At 41.2% G+C, this 21261-nt stretch overlaps 1 protein-coding gene across 3 annotated transcripts in view; it reads right to left on the bottom strand.

The window, feature by feature from the left end:
• Positions 1-21261, bottom strand: part of OXR1 (oxidation resistance 1) — a 210095-nt gene that overhangs the window by 107740 nt on the left and 81094 nt on the right. For all 3 annotated transcript variants that reach the window (XM_063299590.1, XM_063299591.1, XM_063299593.1), the window contains exon 3: positions 14690-14886. In XM_063299590.1, coding sequence (XP_063155660.1) covers positions 14690-14886 — 197 coding nt within the window. The remainder of the gene's footprint in view (positions 1-14689; positions 14887-21261) is intronic.

The following is a 21261-nucleotide window of genomic DNA, read 5'->3' as shown; positions in this document are numbered from 1 at the left end:
AGCACTCTTTATTTAAAAAAATAATTAAATAAAGCAGATTGGCACCTAAACTGAAAGTCTGTCTGGGTTGGAAGAGAACAAATCTTCGTTTCTATTAAAGCGAGTAGGTTTCCTCTAATGGGCCTGCTGAGGCCACATAGAGAATGATCTGCTAAGTACTGTAATGGGGAAAAATACTTTTATCTTGGCTAGACTCTGAACCTTTAGAACAGCAGTTGCTAGTAGTAAGAAAGAAAAGACTGTAATTCCTGTCTCCTGTCTGACTAAACTGATTGCAGTGATGAAGCCCACCTCTCTGTTGTAATCTGCCCTGAAAATCACGACTTTAATAGGAAAATAGGAATGTGATTTATTTACACATTTATTATTTATTCATTTGATTCATTTGATTTGAGTTGCATCTTGCTTTTCTGCTAAGTTGAATAGGAAAAAACTCTGGCAGAAAACCTACTTGGAATTGAAAACCTACTTGGACTTCCTCATCCATGTCTAGTTTAAATAAACACTAATATAGGAGAAGAATATGAAAAGCAAAAGTCTTAAGGTGGCAGTGAACGATCCAAAATGTTAAAATTATATAATCAAAAGCATTACATTAATTTTACTGGGAAGGAAAATATCCTCAAACCTAGATGTAATCTTAATATTATAGGGTATCTTTAGCTAATTCTATAATTCCATGTCTAAAGGAGCAAATGGGAACTTCCATTGCTTTCAGCCAATTCAAAGAATATCAGGTTTAGATTCCTCTTTCCCCAGAATGATTTAAAAAAAACAACTGGTAAAGCTAATGAATTGTGCATTTTCATTTTTGCCAATATGGATAACAAGTAATTCTGAGGAAATGTCATGAGTGCCGTTGAGCTAAAGTCATCAGCGCAATGGCACTCATGACAATGACAAGGAAATAGGTGAAGGGGTACAAGTTAAGTAGCCATCAACCTACAACGACTAACGGCCAACAAACAATAGCCAAATGAATCACGGAGCCACCCAAACCATCAGCGGCAATACAACGGGGATCGCCCAGCTGAAAGCAATCAGCAGAAGAATGGAAACCTGATGATGGGCGATCCCGGAAACCCTCACCCACCGGCAGGGCAACGCATGGGACAAAGGGGGGTGACGTGACCGTGAGCGAGGGGGCGCTGACCGGCGCGGGGTATTTAAACCCCGCACCGGCGCGCTCCTGTCACTCTCAGCTTTTTTCTACCAACGCTGTACCTGCCCTGCAATAAACCAGAGCCTGAATCGCAAAACAGTGTCTGAATGTTATTCAGGGGGAGGCAGCGCATGACATAAAGCTGAGAGTCATAAACTCAGCCTCGCCGAGCCCCACCGGACGACAACGAGCCGCGGGAGGAGTAGACGGCGAGAAGACCAGCAAGATGAGGCCGGAACGGCGCGGGCAAGGAGGGCGAGCCGCGCGGCAAGAGACAGAGGAGGACCGACCAAGGCCAGAGGCACCGCGGACTCCCGGAGCCATGGACGCCCACCCCACCCGACCCGAGCCTCAGCTCCAACCCCAAGGGGAGATGGCGACGGAGGCAACCCGACCGCAGGAGGGAGCAGCACGACTTCCGAAACCAGCGGAGGACCCCGCGCCCCACATCGCACCCCAGCAACGGGCGTGGAGCGACAGCCCCACGGCGCTCGACACGGAGGAGGACGACGGAGACACCCATCAGACGGCGGAGGAAGCGGACCCGCGGCAGAGGGACGATGAACCCCGCCGGCAACCCACCCCCGAGGACGCGCCAACGGAACCGGCCCCAGCGGCGGCGCGGGCTGTGGACGAGGAGGCACGAGCTGAACTCGCGGCCATGCGGGCTCAGCTGACGGAACTCCGGACCATGCTCCAGGCGCTTATGCCCCCCGCGCCACCCAACGACGTCCCCGCACAAGCCCACACCCCGAGCGAAGCATCGAACCCACACGGGCCAGCGGAGGGCCAGCAGACGGCACAGGCGGCCGACACCACACCCCGAGAAGCGAGAGGCGGGGCCGCACAAAACGCCCGGGCCCCAAAGGACTTCCCCATCTTCTTCGATGGGACCCCCACAAAACTCTCGTTTTTTGTGACCAACGCTAGGGAGTTCATGGGGAGGCACGGACACTCCTATGACTCCGAGGCCGACAAGATCGCCGCCGTGGCGATCAAACTCCAAGACAGGGCGGCGGACTGGTACGTCCAACTGTACGAGTCCAGCTCCCCCGCCCTCGCCACCTTCCCTGCTTTCATCAAAGAGACTACTTCGAAGACCCCCTAGCCAAAGTGCGGGCGAAAAGCGCACTCCAAAGACTTAAACAGGGCACCCGCACGGACCTCGCCGCCGCCCTCAAAACCGACCCCTGGTTCCTGGCGAACCCCGACAAGGTAACGATGGCGCAAGACCTGGCATGGGGGGAAGGCAGAATCTACGTCCCGGACTCGCAACGCCAGGCGATCCTGCATAGGTCACACGACGCCAAGCAAGCGGGACACTTTGGGTTCCTCAAGACCCTACACCTAACACGGCGCCAATTCTGGTGGCCCGCGCTCAGGCGAGACGTAAAAACCTACGTGGCATCCTGCCCAACGTGCGCTAGGGCCAAACGGGCACCAGGCAAACCCGCGGGGCTATTGCAACGGGTGGCAGAACCCTCCCGCCCATGGGAGGAAATCTCTATGGATTTTATAGTGGACCTCCCACCCAGCCAGAAGAAAACGGCCATTTGGGTGGTGAAGGACTACTTCTCAAAGCAGGCCCACTTCATCCCCTGCACGTCGGTCCCATCCTCACAACAACTAGCCAAACTCTTCCTCATCCACGTGTACAGGCTACACGGATGTCCCGCACGTGTGGTGACCGACAGGGGCACACAGTTCACCTCCAAATTCTGGCGGGCCTTCCTGAAGCTGACTGGGACCCAACAGGCCCTATCTACGGCTTGGCATCCGCAGACGGACGGAGCCACTGAGGTTCTTAATGCCACCTTAGAGCAATTTATACGATCATATACGAACTACCACCAAGACGACTGGGCTGAACTGCTCCCGTTCGCCGAAGTCGCATACAACAACGCCGTCCACACGAGCACGGGGAAAACTCCGTTCGAAGTAGTCTCGGGGCGCGACTTCGTCCCCATACCGGAGCTACCTCAACCCCCGGAACCACAGGTGGACGCCAGCGACTGGGGACGGAAGATCGCGGAAGCATGGCCAGTAATCACGGCGGCGCTGAAGGAGGCACAGGCTGCCTACAAAGAGCAGGCCGACAAGCACCGGCGCCAACAACCGACGTTCCAGGCGGGGGATATGGCCTATCTATCCACCAAGTTCCTAAAGTCAACCCAACCCTCGAAAAAACTGGGGCCTAAGTACATCGGGCCGTTCCGAGTCACGCAAATAGTGAACCCGGTAGCAATACGCCTGGACCTGCCACACAACCTCCGGAGGCTCCACCCGGTGTTCCACACCAGCCTCCTAAAACCGGCAACCACCTCCCGATGGCACCCAAGCACGCCACAGCCCGCACCGCTTATGATCGACGGGCAACACCACTTCAAGATAAGGGACATCCTCGACTCCCGCAAGCAACGAGGAACTCTACACTATCTGGTCAGGTGGAAACACTTCCCCCACCCGGAATGGGTGGCGGCGCACAACGTTAACGCGCCTGACCTGACCAGAGCATTTCACCGGGCATACCCCGACAAACCGCAACCAAGGTCAGCAAAACCAAACCCCCCCCCCGCAGGCCTCCCCCCGCCTCCCGTGCCCCAAGGGAAAGGGCCCCCCCCAAGCCCGCGACTTGGGTGGACCTTCCCCCCCCCGGGACTCACTCCCCCCGCCCCGGGCCCACGGGGTGGTGACAAACGATCGCCAGCACCCTCCCCCCGCCCCCCGGCCGCGGGGGAGTGGCAAGCAAGTCAACAGGGCAACCTGGGGGCAACGCCCAGGAGACACAACAAAGGCGACGCACTCTAAATATGAAAAGAAGGGCCCTACCTGGAGCTGAGAAGCACCCGACCAGCCACGCCTCTCGCCTCGCCGAACTGAGCCAAACAAACAGGGTGTGGTTGGAGCATGCGCACGCCAGGTCAGAACCCGAGCATGCGCACCATGGACACACCCTGGGAAGGCACGTGGTAGAGGGAGGAGCAAAGGGAGGGGCGACAACTACTCCGGCGGGAACTTTGAAAAAAAAAAAAAAAAAAATGTGGCGTTTTGACAGCTCCATGGGGAAAACCCAGAAACCCGGGGGAGAACACTATTCGGAAAGGGGGCAGTATGTCATGAGTGCCGTTGAGCTAAAGTCATCAGCGCAATGGCACTCATGACAATGACAAGGAAATAGGTGAAGGGGTACAAGTTAAGTAGCCATCAACCTACAACGACTAACGGCCAACAAACAATAGCCAAATGAATCACAGAGCCACCCAAACCATCAGCGGCAATACAACGGGGATCGCCCAGCTGAAAGCAATCAGCAGAAGAATGGAAACCTGATGATGGGCGATCCCGGAAACCCTCACCCACCGGCAGGGCAACGCATGGGACAAAGGGGGGTGACGTGACCGTGAGCGAGGGGGCGCTGACCGGCGCGGGGTATTTAAACCCCGCACCGGCGCGCTCCTGTCACTCTCAGCTTTTTTCTACCAACGCTGTACCTGCCCTGCAATAAACCAGAGCCTGAATCGCAAAACAGTGTCTGAATGTTATTCAGGGGGAGGCAGCGCATGACAGGAAAGCTATCAGAAGAATGAATTCCAAGTTAAATAAATCCACATGTAAAAATTTTGGTCCCATGGATTCCAGAACTTTCTCTCCTTTTAAATACACTGAGTTGAATTTCTTAAACAGGTCAACAACTTCCATTTTTAAATCAGAATCTTCATACATCAACACAATGTTCACACATCTACCTACCCTTGCTTTATGTAGATTCGTTTTCATCCTCTGTCATTTCAATAACCTTGGGAAGAGCAAGAAACAAGGCCAGATTTCAAACCAGACATCACCCACTGGTGTCATCTGTGAGTTTTATGTCAAACTATTTGCACAATTACAGCCAGTTGCATTTTCACATTTTAAAAAATGCTATCATCGTCATTGGGATCTTTGCAAAAGAGACACAAGCTCTTCACACAGCTTTTTTTGACCAAAAGTTGCCCAATCATAAGCTCATGAGACAGAAATGTTACGTTGGATCCAAGGTACAATGCTCACCATCTCTTATTAGAAATGTTAGTGCTAGATGAATGGAGCACTGATCCAAAAAGCAACTAAGATTTAACATCCCTTAACTCAATCTCTCAATCAAGATATTCAGATGCTGTGATGTGTCTATACCTACAAAGGTCAGAATCGTGCAAACCATGGTATTTCCTGTGACACTCTATGGAAGTGAAAGCTGGACTTTAAAGAAGCAGGATAGGAAGGGTATTGACAACTTTGAACTTTGGTGTTGGAGAAGACTCCTGAGAATACCACGGACAGCCAAGAAAACAAACCAATGGATCAATGAAGAAATCAGCCCAGAGTTCTCACTCGAGACACAAATGACCAGACTCAAATTATCCTACTTTGGACATTATGCAAAGACCCAGCTCTCTGGAAAAGGCTCTAATGCTGGGAAAGGTGGAAGGAAACAGAAGAAGACCTGCAGCAAGGTGGCTGGACTCAGTCACAGTGGTGATGAATGCACCATTGAGAGACTTGAAAGAACAGGTTAGGGATAGATAGTCCTGGAGAAAATCTATCTATGTGGTCACTGTTAGGCAAAAATGACTTGATGATACATAATCAAGTCAATCTTAGCAGCATGATAGAACATAAGGAATGCATGAAGAACCCACTTCCTCCCAAGAACAGTCATTCATTCCTTGAAGCAAAGCCAGGGCTGCTGTTCCCACCCAATTTCAACTTAAATAACTTTGTAGTGTCTACCACAGAGTAGAGAATCACCAGACTACCTCTTAATCTAATTGAAGCCAGTGGTAGCATAATTCAAATCAATTTCAGTAAAACAGCAAGGAACAATAGGGCAAAGTAGGAGAAATCTTTGTCCAAACCTACTACCTGAACTCTGCAAAGACATTCATTTATTTTAATCCAAGGTGCAAGTGGGCGACAACCGCAAGAATTATGAAAATGAAGAACTCAGAAGCTCTTTACCAGTTCAGCTGTTCAATATGCTTTTCCTGTTTCTCTCCCTCCCTCCGTCTCTCTCCCCCTCTCTGCTCCTTATCCTCATCCCACCCCACTCCATGGCTGAACTAACTTGTGTAGACTGAGTTTTGTAGTTATAATTGGTGCATATGTTCAAAATGTTTCTTTCTCTGCAAGGGATTTGCTTCAAGTTGCAGAGTTATTGCTTGCTATATATTGATTTTAACTTCCCAGGACACGCCATTACAAATTTCAGAGTAGCTGGTTTGGAACAAAGACATTTTACCAGCCAAATCCAGTGAGATTGCTGAATATCAAAGGGTTTCAAGCCATCTCAACAAACACAATGGGCTTTTAACAACTGCTAATTCATAAAGTACTTGTAATATGTCTTACATGTAACCTACATTTGCATAACCACCCTGTGTTCCCTTGCCTCATCCCAATTAAATCCTACATCAGGTTACCTACTATTCTGCATCGGATGAATTGAGCTATAATTCACAAAGCTTACACCTTTTAATAAATTTGTTAATCAAAAAAGGAGCTACCAGACTCTTCCAGATTTTTTGCTGGTTATAAGTACCTCTACGTCTATAACCAAAGCACTGTTATCTGAGTTCAAATGCATGGTCTTCTCCAACTGAATATATAGATATACACTGACTATATTCCCTTTATTCCTATGACTTACAGTTAGACAGAGGTACTTGGACTTTTCTCCTACTTAGTGTATCCTGGATCAAGAGTTTAGGATGTTGAAATCTGATTGCCAGGATAAAAGTCAAAACAGTTTCATAAAGGTATACTGTACATAACTTACCCATCATACTATTCTCTTTTGGCATGAACAACATTGCTACAGTACAGAAAGGAGTAGGAAATAGTAAGCCAAAGAAAATAAAGACATGAAATAAGAAGAGGAAATCTAGATAAATCTAGTTTACCTCAATGCCATTCACTATGTTTCTCCATATTTTTCAGTCCTTCCAATCCATCCTTGTTTTCACCATATCCACACACCACTTCATATATAAAGTGTGTGTGTATGTGTGTGTTGTGTGTGAGTATTGGGGAAAAGTTAGTATTTACATGTCATGCTTTGATTTAATAATTAATGGAGAAAAACATTTCTCAAATAATTTCAATAGTGCATATTCTACGAAATGCATTTCCTTTATTGTACAGACAGGAGGGCTTGTAAAATTCTTGTAGAACTTTGTTTTCAGTTACTTGTTCTTTATTTCATTGCTTGACCAATGACAAAGTTGACTAATGAGAAAACCTCAGAAGACATATCTTCATTAAGTTCATTGAAAGAAATGGGGATCTAGCTATTCCATTTCCCTAAGAATTATACTGAACTCAGGAAGTTTGTTAGGTATAATGTCATGATTAAAAGTCTTGGATGTTATGGTTTAGAAGGAAACTAGAGCATTCTCAACCTGATGCTATTCATCAGACTGTTGAGGATGACAGGAATCATAATTCAACATATCATTTAATTTCCCAGGGCAGGGAATTCTTTCCACCACTGCCACCTCTCCCACAAAGAGAGTAATTTTTGGAAATGGTTTCTGTTTATTCTCTTGGAGAGAATATGGATTTTAATGCTGAACATAAGCAATAATTATCAAATGGTATCTCATTTCTAGGAAATAAAACATATTGGAGTGGAGAAAAGAACAGAATTGTTGATTTAGATACAATGATCTGTCAATTTCAGCATTGCATGTTTAGCAAGATGATCATTAAGAAAAAGAAAAATGTTCAAAAATAAAAAGCAAATTCAGATCTAGGCAGATTTATTTTTATCACAAATAAGTTATTTTTTGCACAAGAAAATCCATGGAAATCTAAATACCACAGAGCGCTTGTATAGTCCTCTACCCTAAATAACTACCATAAATAACTGGTATACTTCTGTTGGGAGGCTGTGTAATAATTTTGGACATCTATCATGATGGATAAACTAATTACATACAGCCAAAATGTAAGGATATTGGAAAAACAACTTTGACATTCCTAGTATTGTGCATGTTTTATTTTGTTTTTAATTTGAACAGTTATTGTAAGACCGTGATTGCAAACTGAATCGTAACTTACCAGTTTGGCATTAACCTGTTCTTTGGAACCTCATTAACTGTTTCACTGAAACTCAAAATCTTTGGACCAAAAAATGTATTTCCAGATGACATACATTAAGTTTCATATGCACCAAAATATTTCAGTCATATAACCTGGTAAAGAGAAGGACTTGAAATGTAAAATTGGAATCTTCTTCTAAAGAACATAATATGCCAAAATGTACATGTAAATCTTAAAATCTTAAATATATATGCAGTTTTTTTAATATATAAAATGATATTTCTGAAGTTCAAGAGGCTAACAATTAGATAATTGGACTTGATAGTTTTTAATGCTTATAATACTTTTCTTATATTAAGTGTGGTAGAACACTGAATGCTTTGAAAGGAAATATTAATATATCCTTACAAAATGTGGTATTAAAGGTGAAATATAGTGGCAGAATCATTAACAGGGCTCTTGCTGCACACATATTAATGTATTATCAGTGCAATATATTTTGATGGCCTTCAATCTGATGTTCATGCAACCAATTTCTTTTAATTCTCTTAATTGGATTTCCCCCAAACTAAACTTATAGTAGGTCTTTTCCAATTCCTACAGAAATAGTGAGTTTCAAGAAACTCTCTAAGTAGCTTATCATTATTTCAACATCCAGGAAAGATTATTCCTTCTTTACCTACCACCCATATAGTATACAAGGAAACCAAAAGGTACAAGTAGCCTTGCCCATAATTACATCTCCTGAAAATGTAGTATGGCCATAGTAAAGAAAAGACCATTAACTACAACAATATAAACTTATTCTTGCTATCAGATTTAATTATATTAGTATCCCATGTAACATCTGGAAATGCATTCCACAGGGAGAAAGGAATTAAAGCACAAAGGCACAAGAAAGCAAAAACTTCTGGATGGACACTTCTAGGATTCTGAAAGCAATTGTGGGCAAAGGAATACTCACCTTAGTAAAAAAGTAAGTCAGCAGAACTAAAGAAAATTGCTATACTGAGCTGAATGGAGATAGAATTATATGATAGGATCACAGCATGCTAAAACATAATGGGCAATCTAGGCCACTGAGTCTAACCCACTGCTTGGTGTAGGAATCCAAATTAAGATTGCTGTCCAGCCTTCACCTGAACAAATCCAGTAAAAAGGAATTCACCTGTTCTATGGGTAATTGGTTCTGCTACCCAACTGCTCTTATTGTTAGAAAAAGCTTCCTAGCATTCAGTCTGAATCTGCATTCTTGAAACTTTATTGTTTCATGTCCTTCACTCTGGAACATGAAAGAGTAGGTCTTAACACCCTTTCAGCTCTTTGAAGAGTGCTATCATATCTCTATTCAGTCATTTTTTTCTTAGGAAAAAACCCTTCAGTCTCTCTTTATGGATCTTAATTTCTGTTTGTGATGATCCAAACCTGTTCAATTTATCTGAATACTTCTTCAAATGTGGAGCAATTACTTCCTGTGATTTGGAAATTATATTTTTGCTCATGCAGACTAAAATTGCACTTCTTTGCAGCTTCATGATACTGCTGGCTTGTACTCAGTTTGCAATCACCTATTATTGCAAGATTTATTTTTGCTAGTACCATTACCAAGACAGGTATTCCCCATCGTTGTCTATGAATTTGTTTTTACTTTTCTAAATGGTTGCACTTGTCCCCATTAATTGTAGCATTATTTTCAGCCTGTTTCTCCAGCCTATCAAGATTGTTATTTCTATCTTTTACAGAATTAGCTATTTATTTATTTATTTATTTATTCATTCATTCATTCATTCATTCATTCATTCATTCATTCTTCAAATTCTACCACCGCCCATCTCTCCCAAAAAGGGGACTCTGGGCGGTTTACAATAACATCAGTATTAAAACATATAAATTACAATATAAATAGACCAATAAATAAAGATAAAATAGATATGAAATCCAAGCGGTGAAGTTCTTATCCCATCCAATTTTGCATAATCTGTCAATTTGATATCAATTCCTTCCATGTCTTCACCTAAATCATTAAAGAAAGTATTGAAGATTGGAGGACTCAGGATTGATTCCTGAAGCACCCAACTTGATACCTCTTTACAATTTGATAAGGAACCATGAATGAGTACTGTATATTCAGATCATTGTCATGGTATCCCGATCATATTTAATCAGAATGCCATAGGATACTTGGTCAAATACGTTGTTTGCTTCCTTAGTTATTGCTTGTTTGTTTGTTTATTTACTATGTTTGTATACCAAATTCATCATATTTGGAATCTCTCTCTCTCTCTCTTTCTGTAAGTTATTTCAATTTTCAATATGATTTTGAAAAAAATGCATATTAATAGTTTGTTACCAAAATATGTTAATTATTATAACTATCATATTCTTAGCTATATTGAAATCTGAATTACACAGAAGGCATAGGAAACAAGAAGATAATGGAAATATGAAATGTTATATTATTTAAAGATGAATTATGGACGTGCCATGTTTACTTGAAAATGTGACCACTGATACAGATCTTATTTGACATTTTTAAGATAAATATTTTTGTTGTTGTTCAGTCATGCCTGACTCTTTGTGACCCCATGGACCACAGCATGCCGGGCCTTCCTGTCCTCCACTGTCTCCCGGAGTTTACTCAGATTCATGTTCATTGCATCGGTGATGCTATCTAACCATCTCACCCTCTGCCGTCCCCTCCTCCTTTTGCCTTCAGTCTTTCCCAGCATCAGGGTCTTTTCCAGTGCATCCTCTCTTCACATTAGGTGGCCAAAGTATTTGAGCTTCAGCTTCGGTATCTGTCCTTCCAATGAATACGCCCAAAAACATAACTGCTTTCATACACATCAAATCCACATACGTTATGTAGTTTAAAAAACCCATAAGGCTCCAGCTGATAAGAACAGAGAGTGAGTTTACTTTTATTACCCATTAATGCTGTGTACGTTCCCTAACCAGAATAGAGCAGAAGGTCAATTTTGTTCTCTTAGACCCACACTCACTTGAAAAAACTCCCGGAATTATGTTTTTTCAACCATTCATAGCTATAAAGGAACCCTGAAATGATGCAAGGAAATAAACAGGCCATCAATGTCCTCATTGTTTTGATTTTTTAAAAAGGAAAGAAGATAATTCAATCTGTCACCAGATTTCATAAGATTTTAATTACACACCTAAGTATAAGTTCATGTCCTTCAACAAAGAAATATTGCAGCTTTGTCATCTTGCATCAGCAGCTTGGGAAGCGAATTATTTTTGCCCATATTTTTTTCTTAGTACTGGGGAAGGAATTACATTTTATCTTATTCAAATTAAATAGATTAAAAAATATAACTGGCATACCAATTAGATACACTGAACTCATGGTATGCTGCTGCAGCCTACTGTTACATTTTTCTCATGAATACTTTTGGTCAATTAACAACTATATTTACTAAACAGTGGGTGCAATAAATATTGAATAATTGCTGCCCTAAATTGTTTGCTTACAACTGTGTACACACACACACACATACACACTATGGTGGAAAATCAATAGCAAAGGGAAGAAAAAATAAGGCTTAAGGAGCCATTCTCAGCATTGTTTGCACCAAATATATTGAATGTGTCTATTCTCTGAAGCTAATAAGAAGCTGGTAAAGCTAATAATGTCAAATTCCAATGTATGTGAGGCTTACTGTCACGTCTAGTAAATGGAATTAGAATTATGGATAACCTGGGGCAACTTAAAACTGTCCAAACTGTTGCCATGGAATCTTCACAAACATTATACAGCTTGGACAAAAACTGGGACAAAGAGCTGCAATCGTTCCTAATTACTGCAGGAAGTAAGCTTCAGCCCCTCCCAAGTTCCCATACAATACTCAAAATCAGAAATGGGAGCCCGGATAGACTAGCTAAGGCCAAAGAAGGAATGCACATGGATTTTTCTACTTAGGGAGCCAACCACTTGCAAAGTATCTCCTATCCCAGATGCTGGATTAATAAAGACCGGTTTAGCCTCCAAGCAAATGCTTGTTTATCTTACCTTTTCATTTTCTCTTCTATCTTACTTCTGATAAAATATATATATACCAGTAGCTAAGGGTTTCTTGGCCTTTTTTTGTTTGTGAAGAATGTATTTCTGTGACTTGTGGGGGCATGAAAACTGGCTCTGTTATAAATCCCTGATCTAAGCATTTCATGTAGTAATAATAAAATACAGTTTCTGTTGATTAGCAATTTTGTCACACAGTGCCAGACTGACTTCTGGCTCCAGACAAAAACATTACTTTAGTCTTTTATGACTGCTGTGTGCAAAAGCTGGAACCTAATTTCTGCTCAGGTACGGATGCAGCTTAGGATGTTCCTCATTTGGTACAAAGTTCCTAGAGCATTAAATGGTTCTCAGCTAGTACTAAAATTGAACCTTCCATTTATTACTTGGGCAAAACTCTTCAAAAGTTACACAGTCTTTAAATGTCAGCATAAACATTTATTAAAAAATTAAGTAAAACATTTAATTCTCTTTAACTTTGGCAGCTTTTTTTGCAGACACCTCATTTTTCACAATAAATATTGTCAAATCTATATCCCTTTAAGGTACAAGTAGGAAGGTCCAGAAAAAACAAAGGTAGCACTATTTCCTCCCATTGTTCAGTGCCAAAGTGGATCAGATGTCTTGTTTTCTATCAGAATATCTTTTTTCTGTTGAGTTTTATTTTAATCACTATTATGTATATATGTTTGCCCTTTCTGTATTACCACTGTTGGATTTTTTGTTTACTATATTTTAGGTATTCTCCTTCACCAATAAAAACTCAACACAAAAATCTGCCACTACTAACAGTAGAGAGAACATACCCCAGATTCGTAAGTAGTTCCAAGGCAGAAAACTACAAGGGTTGCCAGAGGAACAAGCACAGGGCTTGCAAAGGAGAAGCAGGAACATGATTTCATTCATCACTGGATATGTCAGTATCCTATCCTACCTTAATAGGTCTGAATGTTGTCCAAAAGGAAAGACTTTCACGGGCTGTGCTTGATCTGTTTCTGACATGAAGGCAGGTGATTAGAACAAGAAGGCAAAGCAATTAGCATTAGCAAAGTTTCTCCCCTTTGTGTTTGAGGATAACTACAAGAAAAGGAAAGCAGAGGAAATTGGGTCTGTTTTTAAGTGTATTTGTTCAGATCCATGGGCCTTCATGGATCCGAACAAATATACCTAAAAACAGACCCAATAACTATTAATATAAGACCTAGCTGCCTAGAGAAAAGAGCCTTGTGTGGCACAGAGTGGTAGGTGGCAGTATTGCAACAACAACTCTCTCCACAACCCGAGTTCAATCCCAGTGGAAGCTGGATTCTTGGGTAGCCGGCTCAGGTCGACTCAGCCTTCCATCCTTCCGAGGTTGGTAAAATGAGTGCCCAGCTTGCTGGGGAAGGTGACAACTGGGGAAGGCAATGGCAAACCACCCCACTATAGTCTGCCAAGAAAACATCGCAAAAGCAGCATCTCCCCAAAGGGTCAGACATGACTCCGTGCTTGCACAGGGGACCTTTCACCTTTTTTTTTTCCTCTAGAGAAGGCTCTAATGCTGGGAAAGGTGGAAGGAAAGAGAAAAGAACAACCAGCAGTAAGGTGGATGGACTCAGTTACAGTGGTGATGAGAGCACTGTTGGAAGACCTGAAAGACCAGGTTAGTGACCGATTGTCATGGAGAAAATCTTACTATGTGGTCGCTAAGAGTCAACATTGACTGGATGGCACAAAGGCAATCAAAAATAAATTATAAGTATTATGAGAAAATAAATTATTACACTCATCCTCTATTATGCAAGTCATTTTCAGAGTGTGTTCAAGGAAGTATGGAGGGCCATTGGCAAGGTATCTATGCTTCATGGTAAGAACAATAAATAAAAGAGGACAGGTTTTCTTGTCATACAAGTTTCTATAATAGATGCTCTCCATTTGCAATGTGTTAGATGTTAGATTTATTCACAAGACATTGCAGGCCTGGACAATTTGCTTTCCACAGTAATGTTTCTTCAAATAAATGTAATCTAAAAATCCTCAGCAATGTCCATGTCTATGAATCATCCCCCTGGTCACTACAGAGTAGCAAAATGGTGGCAATCATAGCTTCCCCTTTCTATTAGTTCCTTGGTTTTCTGCAGAATAATCTGAGAATTGGCTGCTGATTACATTTATAATATTTCATAATCCCAATTTAGGAGATTAAAAAAAATCACACATTTTCTTTAAGCATTTAGTAACTTTCTAAATCTAACCTTTTACCAAATAGAGGAAGAAAACACATCATTGTCCATGCAGAGATGGCAGCTTAAAGGCATATTCTAATGTTCACCTTGCAAATGAATGGATATTCTACTGATCACTCCACAATAGTTGCCACTGAGGGCAACACAGTAGATGTTTGGGAGGGGGGGAGTGGTCTGTTCACTCACCAATTGTGTAGTATCTCTTCAGTTCACCCTTTCGTGGATTTCGCCGCTGGGAATTTGCAGTGTTATTCTGCTCCTCTTCAGATGTTGTGTTGTTAACAGCTGTGGGCTTAGTTGGTTGCAGTGCATGTTGAGCTGCTGATGGCAGAGGTCCATAACCTGATGCAGAAATTTCAATAGACTGGGACTTTTTCTTTATTCTAAAAGTAAAAGGACATAATATACTATTAACAGGTGGACTACAGCTATATGATTTAACTTTTCTTGCTTTACTCACCTGATGGAAAAAATATCAAGATTTTGTATTATTGTATCACTATTGCAAAGTAGATAAACATGGATTACTAGTATAGAGTGGATTTACATAGACACATAACAATTTCTAGTTCAACAGAGGTTAAAGATGTATCTGGATTGGCATCTTATCATCAGATGAGAGTATCTTCAGCTGAATTTATCTGGAAAGAGCCTGGAACTTGAGCAATTGTAATTAGAATAACTGCGAAGTTCCAGAATACTCTTCAGGTTATCAAAAATGCTTCATTTTGTGGCATCTCTACCTCTGGCTAGCATCTGATTTCATTTGCGAAAGCCTGATAACTAGATTCTGTCAACAAATGCCAGGTCCCAGATGATCTTGTCATACTTCTTCAAAGTTATAATTATATTTCAGAATTCAATTCATTTGTAAACCTTTGTAAACCTAACTAGCCCAAAAAGTACACCATAAATATATTAAGGACGCTACAAGGCACATTTAGAAAACCTATAAATGAAGGCAACTTATTACAAACAATCTGTAATGTGTGTCAATTCTTTTGCAATTGTGGTCTAAAGATCACTATTCCCTCATAATTTTTCTTCCTTATAGAAACATGGGTGCCCCAAAATACATTCCTAGTTTATTTATTAATTATTGCACTTATACACCACCACAATCTGATGATTCTTGGCAGCTTACAGAGTATATAATATAGAAAAGTTAAAATATCCATAGTACAATTAAAAATAAATAATGACTTCATAAAATCCTAAAAAGAGTAAACAAAAATGAAAAAGAAGTAGAAAGGTGGCATAATGTTTAAATTAGGAAAATGCCCCCTGGAATAATTCTGTTTTCAGTATTTCCCTGAAAGCCAGCAAGTAATCCCCATAAAGACGCCTTACCAGAGTATCAGCTCCAACTCAGAAAAGCATCACTTTCTAGTCTTGCTCCCACTGTCAACATGTAGGACTCCAAGCAGCTTCTCACCCACAGGATCTAATGGGTTGGGCTGATTCTGGTTGGAGCAGGTAGTCCTATAGGTCCCATGCAGGAAGCCATGAAGAGCTTTATAGGTCAACACCAGCATTTTAAATTGTACCCAGAAACTAATCAGCCACCAGTTCAGAGCCCACAGAATTGGTGTTATTTGCTCCCAAGGCCACTGCGTTCTGGGCCAGTTGCAGTTTCCATGTAATATTTAAGGGCAGACCCAAGTAAAGTGCATTGCAGTAGTCCAAACAGATAGTAATGAGGCCATGAGTTACTACTGAAAGGTCCTTCTGCACCAAATAAGGTTGAAATTGGTGCACCAGGCAAAACTGGACAAAGACACTTCTAGCCATAGCCTCCATTTGCTGTTCAAGAGGAGTTTGAGTCCAAAAGGGCACCCGCAGATTCTGCAGGGGCACTTCCAGCATGTGCTCTGCAGCTCATGTTGGAAGCTGCTGGCCATTCATGAGGCCTCTCCTTCCTCCTGCAAAGCCCCAGAGCTGCAGCATGAAGCCCAGCCCAGTCCAGCTCACAGTGCAGTGCAAAGAGGCTTCTTGGTGTGAAGGGCCAGGCATGTGTTGCATGTTGCTGGACAGAGAACTTCCCATTGTTCCTGTCATTTAGCTGTAATGACTGGGATTGAGAGTTAAAATCCAATTTCTGGATGGGTTAAAGGTTCTTCTTGCCCTAATATAATGATATGGTCCCTTAGATGATGGGGAAAAGGCTTGTAAACTTTGCTTGTCCTTTAAAGTGGGCTTTTCTCAGTGTTGCATCTCTCATTTCACAGGCATTCACCAAGACATCATAGACTTCTCAACTATTAATCAAGGATTAAGTTTCAAAGCTCTTGTATTTTCCACCTTTACACATGACAAATAGAACATTAGAGAAGTTTTTAAAAACTCATCAAGAAGAGTTTTTTTTAATCTCCTAACAGTCCTTTATGTTTCTTTCCCCAATTTTCACATTCTGTTATTGCTTTGTAAACAAGAAGCAGATAACATAAATTATTTTTTCTCTTATCACAAGCAAAGATTAATTGCATTAAAGTTGTTCTTTTCATTGTCTGAAAAAGAAAACAAGCATAGCTATATTACATTACTTGCTGTCCTAACAAACAGCAAACCTACTGCTTTGATAGTCTGCTCTAAAAAGATTTATACATGTCATTTAACTCATATGTCAGAAAACTTCCCATACTCCCAAAGGTATTATACTAGATAAATAAGCAAAAAAGAATAAAGTGGAAAAGGAATAAATCAAGTATTAGGAGGAAGATACATAAACACACATACATTAGAATAATCTTAAAATATATATGAGTTCTACATTCAATGACATGAAGAAGGATGTCATTCCAATTACACTGAGAAGCTGTGGGTTTCTTTTGAAGATCTCTAACCTTCCTCACCCCATCCCCTCTAAATTAAATTAATTTAAATTAAATCTAAATTAAGCATATGTTTAGTGTAATTTCAGAAACCAAACAGGAAATGGTGGTGCTGCTGCTGCTGACCTTCTGCACTGTGGAACACTCAGTTATCTGAATCATTGGATTGTCTTTTATGTTCCTGTGTGCTTGGCTTGATTGTGCAGAATTACTAGTGAGACTCAAGGAATTACAGTAAAGTTATAGAAATAAATAAAGCTAGTCTAGGGCAAACTGGTAGGGGATATGCCATAAGAAGCAAGGAAGTAACTTGGGAGCTAGAAATCTGGGTGCCCATGGGTCATAATTAGCGGGAAGCAGAACAGTAGAGAGAAGATATAAAGGTAAACAGGGAAAACAAGCTAATTAGATGACAGGATAAGATAAAGGTCTTCTTAGCAGACGAAGTGAAGCCAGCCAGAAAAACAGAATTGAGGACCTTCCAAAGAGCTGGAGAAGGCTGCCCATGGAGTTGAGAGGAAGAAATGAAAATTACACCTTGGGGAAAAGGTATAAGAAGTGTGGGATCTGGGTACAAAAACATAGACCTAGTCACCATTTTATTTACATCCTTTCTTGGGGCAGAGGGGGGGAACAACTCAAGGCATTACATATAATGATCCTTCTTTATATTTTCTCTGCAACTGGTAAGAGAACTGTTATTCAGTTGGCCTCCATGACTATGGGAAGGCTACAACTCAGTCACATGATTTCTACCCCAGGATCTTAACCACTATGCCAAAGTAGTGTTTGACACAGTTTTGGCCTAGAGAGACCAAGATGGGAAGCAAAGGCTAAGAAAAAGAAAAGGAAGTACTTAGCAGAGGAAATAAAACTGAGTCAGAGATTTAAAGCAAGAGAAGAATTGCTGATGTGCTTGCCTACAGCATGGGTGCAAGTGAGCTGTATTGGGGACAGTAAGAGAGGTCTAGTGTGTGACAGCTGGGGGACCAGACTGGGACGAGCAGAGCTGGGGAGCAGCCAACCTGGATTTGGACTGGAGCCTGCGAGGAAGTGCCAAAGGAATCAAGCAGAGCATGAAGAGGAGGAGGATGGAGAGTGCTCCCTGAGACCTTTACAAGGCAACTAAGATGGTTGAATTGTGTATTTTGGGGTTTAAAATGCACTTTTTTTTTTAAAGAGCCTGCTGACTGTTGGGTAAGAGAGAAACAGAAACTGCATTCCCCAAGGACACCTCTGAGGACTGGGGAGAATTCATTCCCACCAAGTTCAAAACCTATTGTTCTATAACGTTATTGTGTTTTGTGACAGGTATGGCAACCAATCTTCTGGGTTGCCATACCTAACACTAGTTTAAATTAAGGAAGTGCTTTTATTTTATTTTGCAGCCACATAACCTGTTTCATATCACGTTGTGATTTTTACTGTTGTCTTCTTGCACTACAGGCTCTTGTTCCATTTTTTGCTTGCCAAAAAGTTTTTGCCTGCCAGTGAATTTTGGCCACTTATTTCAGCTATCTTGAATGCATTCTACATGATATATCTATGCTATATCCCTGTAACTGAGTTGTTAACTAATAATCAGAGAATCTGTACATGCAGATTTATCTGCTATTGGGCAAAAACGTTTTGGACATGAGTTTTTATCATTAGTGGTGGGCAAAAAAGGAACAAAAGCCATACTATGCTTATGCATAAGCACATACCAATTAAAAATACTTGTATTACTACCACTACTGGATAATGCTTTTCTTGATATATTTCAGTCCAGAAATTTTATTATTCCTTATTTGCCACCACACAGTTCCCTTAAAACAAAGCATGGTTTAGTGCATCGTGACAAATACAGGATTATAGTATTTGTTATTCAAACAATCAAGACACATTTGTGATTGCATCTTGAATTCAAGAGGAGATAGATCTAAGTGACCCTTTACGAACTGTTACTTGTGTTAATGCTGAAGAGTAGAAAATGTGGAATGGAGAAAAGATAGTCCTGAAGTTTAAGTACATTATAATTCATAATGTGTAAATACCTCTCATCAGTAAAATTCATTATTTTTGTTTAAGTTTTAGCTAGTACTAATGGACCAGAAGTCCTTGAAAACTGAAGGCCAGCAGAATATGAGGTGCATACACTTTCTATGGGTATTCTATTTGAGCAGTATTTCACTTTTCTGATTTTCCGATTTGTCAGTCACCCCCACCCCTTTGTCTGCTCTTCCACCTCATGAAAAAAGGGACTGGATCAATAGCTCACATCAACTTTCTCATGGTTGCTTATGCATTTTCCCTTCATGTGCAAAATCTATGCTTTACTACAACTCCAATGAGTAGTAAACAGATGAAATACCTTTTACAGGCCTGACAATATACAGTGGCAGAAACATGAATTGAAAAATGTTCCCAATGTCAGTGAAGAAACTATTGCTTTGATCCATGTGCCCTGCTGCCTGCAAGTTTATTTATCATCATTAAAAAGGTAAAATATCCATCAAGTCAAGCTCATCTTCTGGTCACTGCAGGGACACATCCATTAAGTTTTCTTAGCAATGCACATAAGTGATTTGCTATTGCTGCTTCCTAGGATTTTTTTTTTTTGGCTTACTTCCCAATCCAACGTACAGCCATGGCATTGCCTTGTATTATCCCATCCAAGTACAAACCAGGATGAACCCTGTTTAGCTTCCAAGCCCAGACAAGGTCAGCCAGTGCTGCTATCTTCAAATACTACTTGGAAGTTCAGTCTGGCATAACTTCTTGTAAGGCAATGATACAGCTTCCAGAGATCTATTACACTGCTATCTAAATTTGATGGGTAGTTTTTTTCTTCCCTTATTCATAGCAAGAGCTACTTAATACCTCCATCCAAGGTTTTTCTTGGATTCATCTGTTTATATCCAATCCTACCTACTTTATTCCAACTGTATCCTTCTGTCAGCCTTATGAAACACATGGACCCACTATATTCAGTTTTAATTGATTAGCTATTATTCCCCCCCCCCCAAAAAAAAACAACTGAAAGGGGCATGCACCCTGTGCTAGTGTCCCTTTCACCCAAAAGTTTGTAATCAGTAATGGGGTAACACTTCCTACCAATGCAAATGAATGGAAGGTATTGTGCCACTTCCTTAGAAATGTGACTTCTATCAGGTCAGACTATTTATCAGTATTTTCTACCCCAAAAAATTCTGTTTGCAGGTCCTCTTCTTCTTATCTGTTCCTTAGAACGCCACTGACTGAGCCCATAATCTTTTCCATGTTGCCAACTTAGTTTCTATCAGAATATGTATACAGCCAATTTTTAAAAATGCCTCTACCTCATAAAAGTATATATCTGATACACTGGAGTGTGGCCCACGAAGAGTGAAACTGGTCCTCCAGATGATTTCTAACACTGAGCCATCAAAGCCTGTCTGAGGAATGCTTGGAGCTGTTCTTCAGCACCATTTGGAGAGCTGTAGATTTCCCAATTCTACTGCAGATCGTGAAAGTTTATGGCTTTGTTGACTTTGCAACACCAGACTAGTGTTTTTACCCCAAAGGGCAGCCAAACAGTCATATACTATTCCTGTTATTTTAAATTAGGTATCCGTGATGAGACTACAGCACTCTGAGAGGGAGTTTTGATATACCAAAATATGGGTAATTTGCTTAGAAAAATACCACATTGGCTCTGATTCATCACTCATTACTCATTGTCTGGTTTTCAGAATCAAAGTTATTCTCCACCACTTTGGGATTTATTTTAAGGGTAACTTTTCTAAAAGTTATGCAACAGAATGCATTGCCATATCTAGGAGTCTTCTTAATCAGAAACATATCTAAAGTATCAATCGTTTTTCAGTTGTTATAAAAAGCAAATGACAAGTAGAATGAAATTTTCTGCAGTTTCAAAACATCTACATCAAACATTTACTGATGAGC

This window comes from Candoia aspera, chromosome 3 (genome assembly GCF_035149785.1).
Source record: "Candoia aspera isolate rCanAsp1 chromosome 3, rCanAsp1.hap2, whole genome shotgun sequence".
Lineage (NCBI taxonomy): Eukaryota > Metazoa > Chordata > Lepidosauria > Squamata > Boidae > Candoia > Candoia aspera.
Note: the sequence above shows the minus strand (reverse complement) of the source record. Positions and strands in the feature narration are given on the sequence as shown.